Source organism: Ooceraea biroi, chromosome 3 (assembly GCF_003672135.1).
Source record: "Ooceraea biroi isolate clonal line C1 chromosome 3, Obir_v5.4, whole genome shotgun sequence".
NCBI classification, from domain to species: Eukaryota; Metazoa; Arthropoda; class Insecta; order Hymenoptera; family Formicidae; genus Ooceraea; species Ooceraea biroi.
This window is the reverse complement of record NC_039508.1, coordinates 1,888,506-1,904,249: the sequence shown is the minus strand read 5'-3', so window position 1 is coordinate 1,904,249 and position 15,744 is coordinate 1,888,506. Positions and strand designations below refer to the sequence as shown.

Here is a 15,744-nt window from a genome sequence, read left to right as displayed (position 1 = left end):
CATAAATAACTCGCTTCGCTATCGATGTAAAACTAATGAATAAGGATGCCGAGTGACGCATGTGATGTTACTTTCCGTTTGTTTTAGATCGGAGACAATGGGTAGCCATTGGAGTGTTGACTGCTATATTGGTGTTTTTAATCATTTTGTTCATAATCAAGTGAGCCATCTCCTCTAGCTTCTTTCATTCCCTCCTTTCCCGTGATAAGGGCTCTTTTTGTAGTTTTAAGTGTAATCTAAGCCTGTTTGACGTACCTATTACCTATTACTGATAGTGAGATTTTATGAATGATAAAAATAAATACAGTTATAATAATTTATGATGATGATCTCTTTTTAAATGTCTCTCGCGCGTTAATATTATAGATGTCCTAATATTTATCATAATTAACTGCATAAAAATTTTGAATTATTAATCATATTAATATATTTTTAGATGTAACAGTGTACTGTATTATATCATTCTTTTCCACCCAAGTTCAGCGGTAGACATCTTCGTTCGCGTAAAGATAAAGAACTTTACGTGACATTCATAATACCCAGCAAATTGATAAATTTCAGAAAATTATCTGTTTTTTGTTTTCAGAAATATGTGTGCAATGAGATAATGAAAATATCTGCTAAAACTCGTGCTATTTTCGAAATATTTATTGTCCTCAAATAATACAGTTTGTACGACATTCGTATAAAAATGGTTTCTTATCTCGGTTGTACGTAAAAACATTGTCGATACGATCTTTGATCTTCTTTATCTTTGATTATGTATCTCAAAGTTCTATGATATGATTGAGAAGAAAATCGACAGAAAAAATTACACTATAGTTATAACTTTAAATCTTCCAATCATTCAATTTTTTTAACCAACATTCTATGAAACAAGAGAAAATAGATATCTCTATAGTCTTAATTATTTAAACAAAAATACATAAACTCTTTATTCATAATCTTTTCATTATTCTCAAATATTTCTGGCTTGCATTGAAAGAACAACGTTCTCTCACTTAACATAATTAAATCTCTTAAATTCGAAATCATACTAGATGATTAATATGAATGGCAATTACATCTTATGGATATGTATACAGATCTATATACATACTTATATATGCTTAGCAATCATTATAAAAAATATAATAGACGCAGATTAAACGACAAGCAATGATAATTCTAGTACATTATAAAAGTACATTATAAAAAGTCTTTGGTATAAAATATTTATTATTGCTATTCTCTGTGCATGTACCTATGCACTGTAATTCGTCTCTCTAGCCTAACAAAATGCTCTTGAACCGTCAAGTATTATTTGAGAAAAATTTCTTTTTCTTGAATGTGTGTATTCTTACACGTAAAAGTTATAAGAATACATTCATCTCTCTCTAGATCAAAATTTGTATATAAAACATAACTTACATATAATCCTGGAAACATTATTCAAAAATGACAAGTTTATAAAAGGATAAATTTCAAGGTTCGAGACGGACACGTTGATAACAGTCGGTCGGTAAGGCCTTTCGGATATCGTCGATGTTTTCCACCTCGATTTTCAATCTGCTGACTTCATCCTCATAATTTTTAACCCATTGCGTCTGTAGATTTTTCGCATCCGTTAGCGCACGAATTCGCTGATCTAGATTTGCATTTTCAATCTCGTTCTCAGCAGCTATTAGACGTTCTTCCAAGCGATTTAAGTCTGCATCATCTGAATCACAAAGTTTATTTTCTCATTTAATAAACTCAATTTATTCTCGTAACTGTTCAATGAAGAAAAAACGATGTATAATAAATTCTGTATCAGTATTGATGAGCTGGAAACAGGTCTTTCCAACTTCAACTTTTTAGGCATGGATTAATTCAAAATCGGATTATTGAAAGAACATGGACTCACCAATCTCTGGTAAATTATCGAGCTCCTTAATAATTTCAGCTACCTCGGATAAAGCTTTGTCGACTTGCTGCGACGCGAGTGTCACGTCAATCTTCGCTTGGCCAACTTTGTGGTTTGCCTAAGATAAGAATTAAGAACATTAGATACCACAGTATTCAAAAAGATGTCGAAATTTTAAAAAAGTAGTCATGAATTGGGAAAAAAGAATTCTAAATAAGTGTGTTTTTAACGTACATATATTCTCGTTCTTTTATATTTTTCTTCTTGTGTGAGCGTGCGTGCGCGCAGGTATTCACTCAAGCGTGTGCTTATCTATGTAACTAGCTAAATTAATTGGCAAAGTGACTTTACCTCTGCGGTAACGTTAGTATCCTTGATCACTTGGACTTCGTACTGACTCATCATCGAATCTGTGGTATCGACTCTGAGGTGCAGTTTCTCAGCTTCGTTTCCGAGTCGCAGAGCTTCGATCTTTGTCTTATTCGCCTCTATTCGGATGGCATTTGCATTGGTGCTTGCCCGGTCGGCGTAATTCTGTGATAACAAACGAAATCACGTATAAGTCTGTGCAATTAATAGAAAGCGATCTCTCAGAATAATTTCAACGAGGATAGAAAAGTGCAAAATTCGTATTAAGCGTGATTTACTATAATTTAGTATTTTTTAAGGTAAATCAATTTGATTTTACCTGAGCATTCTGTGCTATTTCACGCGCACTTTTAGCGTTACCCTCCGATCCGTTTAATACTCTTTCGGCTTCTCTGGCTTGTATATTGGCATTATTAATCAATTCTTCGATACTCTCAATATCTTTTAAAGCCTCTTGAGCTTTTACACGTTCGCGTTGCACCTCGGCATCAAATTCTAAAAATATATGTAAAAGACGTTGAATGGAGCATCAAGATATTCATATTTTTTTGCTCCCAATTTTCGAGTTTTTTTGAGCGAAGAAAATTCCCGAGTCTTTTCCTCCTAAACTTACCTCCCAATTTTTTCAAAGTTTCTTGAGCCTCCTTTAGAGTTTGATCGCCACGTTTAACAGCGTCATTTGCCGTTTCATTGGCTTTGTCCAATTCAGCCAACAGCTCAGCCGTCACACCTTGTTGATCTTGAGCTCTATCTAAAAGTTCCTCACTCTTTCTGACTTTCTCAGCCATCTCTTTGATAAGGTCCTCATTTTGCTCCAATAAGAGTTGCGCTTGTTCCTTTATCCTCAATCCCTATTTACATTATGTGCATCATATAGTCGCGAATAAGTGAAGCAAATTTACATAATATGATAAATAATTGTGTAATACGTACATTATTATTTATTTATTACGTATTAGTAATTAGATTACCTCATTGCTGACGGTTTCTATCTGTTGTCGCAATTGATCGATGTCGACTGGAGGAAGCGTTAGATCTAGAATCAGCAAATCTAATGCTTCCTGAGAGACAGCGGAGGATTTCGCAGCCGCGATAGCAGTCAAATTCCTCACTTCATCCATACGATCTTCTAATCGTGCCAACTTGTTCTCCAAACCTCTTATTTCGTCTCTGCAAAAATTGTTTTTTCCCAATCATGTGCAGTTTACATTACGTAATAAAGTGTAACGATAAATGTGTGCCAATGTGGACGGAAGAACAAAGGAAAGAAAAAGAAGGAAAATGCTACTTACGTTACGTTGGAGTATCTCGCTATAGCTTGCTTCGCGAGATTATATGCTTCCAACGTCGTACTCCGTGCTTGCTCTGCCAGCATATGAAGTTTTTTGGCTTCCTTGGTGTTCCTAAAAAAGAAATGCGATGCCAATGTTCGGTATTATTATTAGTATCAGTGTATTATAGCCAACAAATAGTACAGCAATAAAATTAGCATTATTTGCAAATATTTGCACTGTATTTGTGCGCCTGCGACTTCAAATACGTACACTTCCGCGAGTACACGTGCCTCTTGCGCGATCGCTGTCATTTGCTGATTTTGCTGGCCAACTTGCTCGGCGCGTAATTTTGCCGCGGCTAAAGCGCTCGCTCCGTCCGTGGCCAAGTAATCCTCTGCCTCCTGCGATGTATCATAAAATAATTAAATTTGGTAACTTGAGTAATCGTATGTGCAATGCAATTATTAAATTGCTCCTGGTGCCCGAGTTGCTATGGATAATAGGAGCGAGATTTTACTCACTGTTAGCTGTTCGTGGATTTTATCCAAGATTTTCTCCGCTTCGTCGATACTCATCAAACCTTCTTCGGTTATATCGCGCGCATCGCTTGCCGTCACGTCCACGGTCTGATAGATTTTGTCGATCGTGTTTAGTTGTTCACGCAATTCGTCCAGTTGCTCTACCAGTGTCTTATTCTCACCTGACGAAAGATATTTCGCATTTTTCGTAATTGATTGATTGATAATTATATTTTACTGAACAAGAAGAATTCTGTATAATTTGAATTGTTAAAGTCGATATATATTTTAGGTAATGACAATTATTATAATAGAAATAATATTTACTGCCAGATCCTTGCTTGGCGATAGTTAATAATGCTTTCACTCTGTCCTGAACGTTCCTGAGTTCCTTTTCAAAGTCAGAGTCCTTAATAACAGTAGGACTATTATTAATTTTGCGAAGCGTATCCTCAAGATCAGCCAAACGTCGTCGATGATCGTCGACTGCCGTTTGCACGAGATTATAACAGTCGGGACAGTCAACGCAGCCGTGCTGACGATTATGTTTGTTCTCTTTGCAGCGGTCGCAGCGTCTACCTTCCACATTTGTCAAGCACTGTCGGCATAAAAAAATCTCTAATAAATGAGAAACTAATAAACAAGCGCGACAATACGACATGAATACTCACGGGGCATTGTCCATTCGCGTCGCATTGTAGATCCTGAGAACCGATGCTGTCACAATCGCAAGGTTTGCAACCCTCGCGACTGAATCCATACTGATAGGGCTCGCAGGCATCACAGTGTTGGCCAGTGATTCCGAGTCGGCACTGACACTGACCCGTTATCGGATCGCAAGTGCGATTGTAGGAACCTTCGAGGTCGCAATTGCAAGGCGTACAACCCTAGAATATAAAAGTACACTTTGAGACAACTTGATTAACATTTTAAATTTAAAAGTAAGCGAAATATAATTTTATAGAATTATAATTTAACGAGCTGAGCGCCGATGATTGAATTAAAAATTTTTTAACGTTTTTATTAATTCTATAGTGGCAGAGCTTACCTCTCCGCTCATAATGTGATAATAGCCTTCTTCGCATTTGTCGCAATTGCGGCCAACAACGTGCGGCTTGCAAGCGCAGTGCCCCGTCAATTGATCACAGGGTGCGACTCTTCCATCGTCAAGTTCCAAAGTGCCAGGTGGATAACACTGGCATAATTTACATCCGTCTTCCTTGCGATCCGACAACGCATCCCCGTAATAACCTGGCATTCAAAAGCATACGATAATACAATTATTACTGTGCAAGTGCCCGATGTCTGAGAGCATGGGTCTGTCTGAATTGCTAAATGAAGTTTACCGGGTAGACACTCCTCGCAGTGAAAACCTGCCGTATTATTGACGCACTTTAAGCACTCTCCCGTTTCGTGATTGCAATTTCTGACCGCGTTTAAATCGATGTTGTTGTTGCAATCACAGGGGCGGCAAGTCAGACCCCTTTCAGGATTCCCGTAATAACCGTCCGAGCACGTTTCACATCTAGGTCCTACAAGAAGATACTTTTTTACTGTTTGAAAAAAAGAACTGCATAAAATGACAAGGTGTGTCGGCTGATCAGACTCTTAGTTATCTCGAATTACGATATTGTATTCGAAAGTCTTCGCTTACCAGTCCTGCCGATTGGACACTCGGAGCATATGGGATCTGGATTGTTTCCCAGGAGAATGCAAGGCCCGTTATCGGGACAAGGACACGGTTGGCAATCCTCCAGAGTTCCCTTCAATGGATAACCGTAATATCCTCTACTGCATAGTTCACAATTACTGCCTGCGGTATTATGCTGGCAGATGCATCGTCCTAAGAAATATAAGAATGCGTTAAATACGAAATGCAAAACTACTGGCTACCAAATATATTGAAAATTATAAAATTAGAAAGTAAATTCGAGTACCAGTCTCGGACTCGCAAATGTCAGCGTGCCCGTTGCAGTTGCAAGGAACGCAGAGGGCAAAGGGGCCACCGTTGGGCGGATCGTGATGAAATCCGGGCGCGCATGATTCGCAAAACTGGCCGACGTAGCCATGAGGGCATTGACAGTGCTCCACCCAGTCGGCCGGTTCGCCAGCCGCGCCACGATGGGCCGTCTCGAGCTTCACGTCGTCCAAAAATCCTCGGCCTTGATGCGTATAAGTTCCACGGATCTTTATAGCGGTCAAGTTCGACAAAATGGACATGAACGCTCGGGAAGATAACCGAGGTTGCCAGCCGTACTCCGGGTGTTCATGCAATCTAAATCGGTATTCCTGAGGCTGCAAAATTCATTACGCTGTGTTCACGTTGACATAATATAATGAAGGGAAATATTTAAACACATTGGTGCGAGGAATAATATTCCATTCTCGAATAAACGAGAAACACTTTACAAGAATAAAAACGAAAGGAAATAAGAAAGAAATTAAAGAGCGGAAAAATGGAAGATACTTACTGTAACGGACGGTAAGCGATTATTCTGGCCAAAGATGGGCTGCGTAATCTGTTCGCCGTTTCCACCCTCCAAAATTACATCGCGAGCTGTGGGAGCTGGTCCAGTTTCTCCTATTCTCAACGTGAACGATAAATCCTGATTATAAGACGCTCGTTGATCTCCCAGAAATCTGTCGGGCGCGAGGAAGTACACATTGTCACGATCGAGCGCGGTAACAGAAACTGTTTGCGTCAATGCGTCGTAATGCAACGGGATCGGATTACCGGCCACGGACGCGGACCAGCGTTCGTTCCCTCGTACGAACATGCTTTCGTAGAGCAATTTCGAGTAACCAGTGGCCGGTCGGCAGACCGAGGAATGGCCGTAACAGAAACAGGGTGTGCAGCCAAATTCATTCTCCACTGCCAGATTGAAGAAACCTGGACGGCACCTGAGTAATTTCGGCACTCGATTAATCTTCTGATTATAACAAATCGAATAAATACTTATTAAAACTCTATGATTTCTTCAAAAGCATCATTTGCTGGCCTAAAACGCCAAGCGAATTTATCATTTAAGTCACTGACAAGTAACGTTCAAGTATAAACTATCTATCGTTTAGCCTTAGCAAGAATATAATTTCCGACTAACTCTCTGCAACGTTTTCCCTCGACGTTCTCTTTGCAAATGCAAACTCCCGTGACAGAATCGCAACTGGGAATGTTACCAGCTGAACCCGCCAAGCTGCATTCGCAAGAAGTGCAGCCCAGTGAACCGAAATTGTAGAAATTGGGTGCGCAACGATCACATTTATCACCCGTCACGCCAGGTTTACACTGACATTTACCCTCGCTGTTACACTGCAAGCTTCTCGATCCTGTAATTGTAATTATACCTGTTTTATCTGTCACTTGCCACCGTCATCATCATCATTATTAATATTATAATTATTACTATCATTATAATGCTTTAACTGGAAGTAAAATTAATTTAAAGAATTTAAATGTAAATTTGCTTGTATAATATAATACTAATAAATATATTTCAGTATTATCAATATATTACCAATTTCGTTACAATTACACGCGATGCAGTAATTATCTTCAGGCCGTTGATAATAATTTTCACGGCACCGCTCGCAGTTGGCACCGTCGCGATTCGCTCGACAATCCAAGCAATGACCTCCGTGACCCGTTGCTTTGTACAGCTCTTTATCGAAATAGCATCTATCCGAGTATCCGTTACAGTTACAAGCTGCAGGAATGATTAAACATTTAAATATTAAATTGATACATTAATAAACAAAAGTTAAATCAAATCAATAAGCTTAACATTATTTTAGCTCATTAATTAATTAATTTTTTAAAAATAATATGATATAATAATCATAATTTTATTTCTATACACATTATTCACGTGTAAAAATGTAGTGACTTTTACATATTATTTAAAACAAATTAAAATTAAAACGTAATAAAATGTTACATTTTATTTTGTTAACACATATAATATGATAACAATTATAATTACTCGATTCAGAATACCATGGGAGAATTCTATCCCATGATAGGCATATCGATATACAATCCGCCATCATTAATAATGCAATCACTTTCATCTTTTCTCTTTTAGCACAGAAGCGTGTTCACAGAGATCCATGCACCGTTGTGAATCACCTTATTGTATTGTTTCTCGTAATTTAATTGATATATGTATCATTAAAAAGTCCAGTTACTACTTGAAATTACACACTTTTAGATCACTCTTAGAAATGGCACTTCTTTAAAATGTTACATGTTTAAAATATTTATTTTTATATTATAGCCGTCGTTGTAACGAGAGCTTTAAGAAATGCATGGATATGCGTTTTATCACGGTGCACGGAGAAAAGTGCATCGAGCAGTCGTACACCTTCTCTACAAGCCATGTATTCCCACTCGAACGAGTGGGAGATGCACATAAAAGGTAAAGCTGGTATCAGGTAATACTAGTGAAGGTGCAGTCGCTTATGGTAGTGTTTGTAACATACGCCATGTTCTCAAACTACGGTCGTGCAGTTATGTAGAAAGAAATCTCCTATATAATGTGATTCTTTATATAAAGTTATTGTGTGACACACAGCTTTACATGTATACGGTCAAAACTTTTATGTTATTAAGTATATATATATATATATATATATATATATATACACGTTTAACATTTTGAGAAAATATATCGATATGTACGTTATAATTTACGTATAATACGAACGAAAAATTGAGCATTCAATATAAAGCATAAATAATATTATGTAATGGAAATGTTATCTTGTTGCCAGAAAAATGTGACCTTTTAATTAAAAAACGCGATTTCAACCCAGAAGTCAAATCAAATGTAGCCTTTTAATAGTAAAAATTTGATTTTTTAGGATTTTATATTTATACTATTTTTATACGAGGCTTCTTAGAGAAAAATATATATTTATATTTATTTATTTATATCAAATACTTACGTTTGCATTCGTGTGCATCCGTAGTCGTGGCACGGCCCCAAGGAGCGTCATTGTAAAAAGGTAAGCACTCGTTGCAATCTGGACCAGCGGTATTATGTTCGCATCTGTGTAAAAGTTTAATTTCCAGCTATATAGCAGAATGAATCATGATTCCATTCTAGATGATAACAAGAAGATAACTCCGATTGGATGTTACTAAATTTGAGATATAAAAGAGCCATACGCTCGCGCGCATATTGCTAAAAGTTTCATTACCGGCAAACTCTGCGAGTTCTGCCATCCACACTGGTACTATTCACGCATTCTCCAGCGTGGCCATTGCAGGCACATCTTGCACCGACCGCTACATCAGCTATCGCGTAGTAGTAAGATTTCAATACTTGGGCATCACCAAAAACCTCATCACCGAACGTGTTCAACCTGTCCAGAGTGATTCTTAAATCCGTTGCTTGCACCCATTCCTATAAAAAGGAGAGATAAAATTGCCTCCAGTGTATAATTCATTAAAATCATCATGATGAACAAAGATAAAGTCTACTGGAAAAATTTGCAATTTAACAGTTTGGTCATTTACAACTTTTAAGTTAGAATCCCAGTTGTTGCGTTTTACAATTAAAAGAATGATCTATGCATCACCTGAAGTTCGGTATTGGTCTCGAAATAGTAAGCAGATGGTCGGCCTTCCAAAGTCGAAAAAGCGACGGTGCCCTTGGTGAGAGGGGAAATGTCAGAGAATTCCGAAGTGCATAGCACGCGAGTATCGTCACCGCGGATAGTCTCTTTGGACTCGGGTAGTTCATACGTATCTCGACATGTTGCCGAATAGAACTGATAAGGCTCCCACGGAGATTTTTCATTCTTTCGTTTGTAGATACCCCAACTTTCCGGACGCGGTGATTCAAACAGCACTCTAACGTATGTTATGTCGAATGTTTTGCCTAGATATATGTACATTTCATAGAAAGGTGTGCAAATATATGTGTTTATAGTGGGATATAAAATATACAGAGAGAGTATATATAATATAATAATATAATATATTATTGTGTGTTTTGTAAAATATTATATGCATAAATATCCGAAAAATCCATTAAATGTTTTCAATGAGAATAGATCGAAAAGAAAGATTTATTTATCAATATTTAAATAATTCAATAATATACAAACGTGTTTACTAATTTTGCTTTCTTTCATATTGATATCCGAAATATTTTTCAAACATCCAAGTGACATGAATGAATTCATAGGAATAAATTTATTTCTCTAAAGTTCTCGCTATTTGCATGTAAGAGATGGTCATAATTTCTTCATCATCCGCTACAGGCTGTACAATTTATCTCGTCGTGCATACATCCTCATAGATAAGAAAATAGGATGAGAGAGAGAAAGAGAAAGAGGGAGGGAGGATGAGAAAGACAGAAAGATATACAGAGAAAATGATAACACATAAATGAATGAATGTTCCTCAGTGACACAGAAAATACAGGGTGTTCCGCAGAGATATATTCGGACGAGAACGTACCTAGATGTAGGGTGAGATTAACTTGATTGGGATACTCGATGCCCTCGTACATGGTATCCGATTGCCACCAAGTAGCATTATCATTGTTGTCGTGATCAGTGAGAAAAGTGGCGGAATGGTCGCCACGACGACAAATGTCGCATGATTTCTTCTGTACACCCGTTTGTTTACAGAATTCGGTTGCATGATCCTCACCGCACGTGTTGGTCGCCTCCATCAACACGTTGAACGCCGCATTCTCAAACGGTGGTATGCATCTCTGAAACACACCATCCCAGTAAGCAAAATGCGAGCAGTATGCCAGCAGATCGGCAAGAGATTTCCGTAAAACTTGCTGGCAAATTGGCATCCCTTATGTCCGCATTTTACTTATAATCTGCTAGCAGAACTTGCTCAGCAGATTCTACTAGCAAGCTGCTGACAGAGTCTGTAGTAGATACTACGTAAAATCTGCTTTTCGCAGACGTGGTTATCTAGGACGCGTCTCGCCTAATCAAATATCCACGAAGCATTTATATAAGTATAATTGCATTTATATAAATATAAATGCAATTTATTCCCAGAATATTATTCTACAATTGTTTTGAATTATTTTGTAATGTATAAAATATACAAATAAATAATATATATATTAATATATGAAATATATTAAAATATATCAGTTCTCATGTCAATTGTTTATATATACAAGTTCCATACGTATAATTTATAATCTAAACAGAAGAAAATTTTATTTCTAAAAGGAATGATTTCTCGTTGATTCATGAATATATCTACCCATTTATAACATCGTTCTTGCAGTTATCACTATGGGTTCGAGCAAGTTGAAATAACCTTGTGATAACCTTACCTATTCGCCCGAAATTCAAAGCCGGACATGGCACAGTATTAATTAATACTTTGAATATGGGAACGCTAACGCTTGTATTTATTCAATAATTAAATCCAAACGACTCTCGATATTATTATCTAAAGTAATAAGATGAACAAATGAATGATCACATAAAATAAAGTTAAAGAATTAATAAAAATTATGAAGAGAAGAAATAAAAAGAAAATATAATATAATAATAAAAAAGAAAAACTCTGTATCTATATAACATCAAAATTACAATGACGAAATTTTATTTCACATTTTAATTTTATCTTATTAATCTTTTTTAATTACGATACCTATAGATATATACAAATATGTATTACATATAATAATTATTATATATAACAAAAAAATACTTACATACTCCACTATTGCACACACGTAACAATTTTATACAAAACAGAAACGATACATATAAATACAATATATTATTTATGAATAAATAACGAATAAAAAATTATTAATAAAAATAATTTTGTTTTTTCCCAAGATTATCTCAGAGAGATTTGTCAAAGAGAGCTTTTGCGCAAGTAGCACGTTTTTAAGATTTATTCTACATAAACAATAAATAAGTATAAACAATATAGGTAAACAAAACGAACCTGTGGCTTGCTATTCTCATCGTAGCATTTGTCTTCATTGCGATTTTTGGGTTGCAGCCGATTAAACAGTTCCTCCGACGGATCAGCTTCCGGATCGGCCAGGACAACGCAACTCCCCGCGGCGAGCAACAGAAGGCCCCGTATCACGTTCTCTCTCATCTTATTTTAAAAAGAACTTGGTCCAGTCACTTACTAAGTTTCTCGCTACGTATTCACTGTATGATCCGATAAAAGTGAAGACTATCCGTCAGATTATCGGACTGGTCCATCGGCGAGGAGCTCCAGCGTCGATCGAACGATCGTTATCGATCATTCATCTCCCGATAATCCTTCGAGAGTCGGATGCTGGGCGACACGAAAACTCTTACTCCGACACAAACCACCGAAGAGTAACGGCGCGCTACTCGCGCGATCGCACGCGTTGCATCCCTGCTACCCCCACTCGTTGCTACGTTCACACGCGTGACGTCACAGCGCGATCCACCTACACCACCTACACGAGTGGCGCGTTTTTTCAAACGATTTCTAAATTGGAACACGAAATCGTGCTTTAGCTTTCATTAGCTCGCGTTCACTAATAATCAAGAAGACTCGTTCTTTATTTATTTTAATTGTTGTACGTGTTCGTTTTATTCCGTTCCGCTGGTTTAAAAAATTGGCGTTTTCTTGACCCTCCTACATATGTACACTGAGGTGCATAAACGACTTCCTTTTTCGGTGTAAATGGTGTAGATAAGCGCGCCATCTGCGTGGTCGAATGTATGCTTCGCTTATCTACACCTATCTACACCGAAAAAGGAAGCCATTTATGCACCTCAGTGTACGTATATTGTACACAACGCCTACGCATGGACTTTAAACCAAACTAACCAATCAGACTCGATTCTCAGTTTTCCCCGCTAACTTCGATATCTCTGTTTCGTGCGCTTCGTGATTTTACGTCCTGGAGCACTTCGGATATGAATAGACGTGTACGTGTGTACGTGTGTGTATACGACGCGCAACATTCGCTGCTGCACTTTCTCGCTTTTTTGTCAAGTGCATTATTGCTTTGAAAGACTCGACAATTGTTCGAATTGACGGAAAGTATGATCAATCGTATCCGACCGCGCCTCGTAACGTTCGACGTGACCGGTACACTGCTGATGACCAAGCTGGAAGAACATTACATCGAGATTGGTGCTCGACACGGTTTACCGATCGAACCAGGAATGTTGGCGCAAAGTTTCAAAAGCAATTTCGTGCGGCTTAGTAAAGAACACCCTATATTTGGCAAGCATACTGGATTAGGCTGGAACAAGTGGTGGAGAAGTATGGTGCACAATGTGTTCAGTGATCAACATGCTTCTGTATCGAGGGACACGTTAGATCAAGTAACATTAATGATAAATAATGAAATATAAGTTACCTGTAGAATGAAAGATGCTTGGTAGCATTTATATCATATTTAATAACACTAATATTTATTTTATAAATAATTTGTGCGATGATAATTATAGAGACATGATTCAATCATTGGATATGTTTCTTCATCACTAATTCCATCATTGTTTTCCATAGATCGCAGACAGTTTGATAAGCTGCTACGGTACCAGTAAATGTTGGCACAAGTATCCTGGCACCATCGATCTACTCGAGTCTCTACGGAAAAGGGACGTCGTCTTGGGAGTCATCTCAAATTTTGACCAACGATTGGAATCGATCCTCAAGGACACTCACATTCGCCAATATTTCACCTTCGTCCTGACCTCGTACGACTTCGGAGTGGAAAAACCGAGTCTACTGATCTTCGAGGAGGCGTTGAGATTGGGCAATTGCTGCCGAAGAGAGGAAATATCACCTCGTGAAGCAATGCACATCGGTGACCGAGTTGATAACGACTATTTTGGAGCTAAAAATGCTGGTTGGAGTGCTGCATTAATCAAGCACGAGGATGACAAGACCGCAAATGAGAGCCAAGTCCCCAGGGAGGATATTTTTACGAGCTTGAAGCAACTCGAAAGCCACTACGAAAGGATTCTTGGAGCGAATTGTGTGGCACGCTCGTGATATTATTTGTCACTTGACGAAAATGAGGCTGTGCTTGCCAGTATGTACGGAGAACAATGTGATAAAAAAGAATGAATGTACAAATTTGTTTACATATGTTAATTTCGGTTTCAATATTTATGTTTGATACGTCATAAGTTAATTATTACTCGTCATGCACTTGTAAATTAAAAAAGAATCAATGTTTTGTTAACAGCAAGCAAATAACGACGAGTAATTGATAAATAATAAATTGTATGAGATTTTAATATAGCAATAAGCAGATTCTCTCAGTGCCACAAGATGCTCGATTATACATAGGGAAATATTATCAAATAGTTATATATATATATTTTCTTACATATATTTTTCCGTGTACGCATTGTGTCGTGAATTATTACTACACATAGTATCATTAGAGCTGAGAAATATACATAAATTTTGGAAATGTACACTGTATATAAGAACATGTAATCACTTTTCATTGAATTGTGTTAATATATGATGAACTTTATGTTGAAGGATGAAAGGAAAGAATGTTTTACAAATAAACTGGTTCATTACAAAGTTGTACATGGATACAAGGTGGCATTATTTCTTCATTATATTATATTACCGATCGTCCCGTCCGTTACACAAAATGCCGGCTCAAATTCAGAAAATTTCTAGCCAATGAGAACCGACGAGATTATCGTCGATAGAGATAATGTACGATATATTCTCTATAAAAACATACGCAATACATATTCCTAATTATACACAGTAATCGGAATTATTTTATACATACACATATATATACAAATGTGCACTGTATATATACATATATATGCAATATAATAACCGTAACGCGACAATTAATATATATAATATATATAATATATATAATATATTATAGATTGACCAAAAAGTTCGTTCATTTTTCCATCTTAATTTTTCTTCATATTATCTCATTAATTATTTTCTATCTCTCTTGTTAGCATTAATTTTACTATTCACAACAATTATAATTAGGAAAAACGAACGAAGTTTTTCATCAACATAATATGTATCAATATATTAATTACTATTACGGCAGTCATCGGCTTTGTTGTCGTTAGAATTTCGCGACACATTTGCGCGATCAATCTATTCGATTGATTAAACGTATAATCTCACTTTTATACACACACGCACACGATAAAGATGTATGTGTGCGCGTGTACACACGCATATATAAATCATCGTAAAGTTACTCACTAAAAACATTCATCGAGATCAGTCTCACAATCGGTGTTTTCTCAATGTTTCTCAATGTAAAAATTTTATCCTCTTCAAAACTTTCCAAATTCACGTTTTAAAAGATTTTATTATTAAAATGTTATATTATAGAGGCTTCTCTTAATGAAAATCCCGCAACTTTTGTGAACATTCGTAAATTTTTCAATATATTCTCGGAAAATTACCATTATTTGTACAGATTCTCTGTGTCCTTACATCATCATCTATGTTCCGCGAGAACACGCGCTTTTATTTAATTATAATGAATATTTTATTATTATTATGGTACATGTATTCTTTTTACAGAGATATCTATAGCAAATGCATGTATCAAAAATTTTGTGAACACGATTCGGTCGTTTATCTATTATTGCATTATACATGTTGTCCATTTTATTAATGCATCTATTCGATGTTGTAATAATAAATAATTATTATTATAAATAACTACACGTACTAAATTTATAC

General features: G+C 36.7%; 2 protein-coding genes across 2 annotated transcripts; one reads left to right on the top strand and one right to left on the bottom strand.

Annotated features, from left to right (window-relative positions):
* Positions 1 to 630: 630 nt before the first annotated feature.
* LOC105283170 (laminin subunit gamma-1) lies at positions 631 to 12,951 on the bottom strand. The gene is made up of 24 exons (XM_011345691.3): positions 12,862 to 12,951; positions 11,992 to 12,666; positions 10,513 to 10,771; positions 9,627 to 9,928; positions 9,246 to 9,451; positions 8,991 to 9,094; positions 7,562 to 7,750; positions 7,148 to 7,373; positions 6,518 to 6,947; positions 5,984 to 6,341; positions 5,701 to 5,889; positions 5,393 to 5,578; positions 5,095 to 5,297; positions 4,718 to 4,933; positions 4,374 to 4,644; positions 4,050 to 4,228; positions 3,799 to 3,929; positions 3,547 to 3,657; positions 3,226 to 3,424; positions 2,868 to 3,105; positions 2,574 to 2,749; positions 2,237 to 2,419; positions 1,886 to 2,003; positions 631 to 1,699 (listed from the first exon to the last, which is right to left on the bottom strand). The coding sequence occupies exons 2-24, from the start codon at positions 12,148 to 12,150 to the stop codon at positions 1,464 to 1,466; spliced, it is 4,869 nt and encodes a 1,622-aa protein (XP_011343993.2). The 5' UTR covers positions 12,151 to 12,666; positions 12,862 to 12,951; the 3' UTR covers positions 631 to 1,463.
* On the top strand, positions 12,949 to 14,600 carry LOC105283171 (rhythmically expressed gene 2 protein). Its single transcript, XM_011345695.3, has 2 exons — positions 12,949 to 13,364; positions 13,552 to 14,600. The coding sequence occupies exons 1-2, from the start codon at positions 13,080 to 13,082 to the stop codon at positions 14,038 to 14,040; spliced, it is 774 nt and encodes a 257-aa protein (XP_011343997.1). The 5' UTR covers positions 12,949 to 13,079; the 3' UTR covers positions 14,041 to 14,600.
* The last annotated feature ends 1,144 nt before the right edge of the window (positions 14,601 to 15,744 follow it).

Excerpts from the sequence above, each read along its gene's own strand:
- LOC105283170 (XM_011345691.3), bottom strand. The coding sequence starts at position 12,150 with ATGAGAGAGAACGTGATACGGGGCCTTCTGTTGCTCGCCGCGGGGAGT. Across the intron at positions 4,934-5,094 it reads ATCACATTATGAGCGGAGAG|GGTTGTACGCCTTGCAATTG; the intron begins GTAAGCTCTGCC and ends TTTATATTCTAG. Across the intron at positions 4,229-4,373 it reads CGCCAAGCAAGGATCTGGCA|GTGAGAATAAGACACTGGTA; the intron begins GTAAATATTATT and ends ATCTTTCGTCAG.
- LOC105283171 (XM_011345695.3), top strand. The coding sequence starts at position 13,080 with ATGATCAATCGTATCCGACCGCGCCTCGTAACGTTCGACGTGACCGGT. Across the intron at positions 13,365-13,551 it reads CGAGGGACACGTTAGATCAA|ATCGCAGACAGTTTGATAAG; the intron begins GTAACATTAATG and ends TGTTTTCCATAG.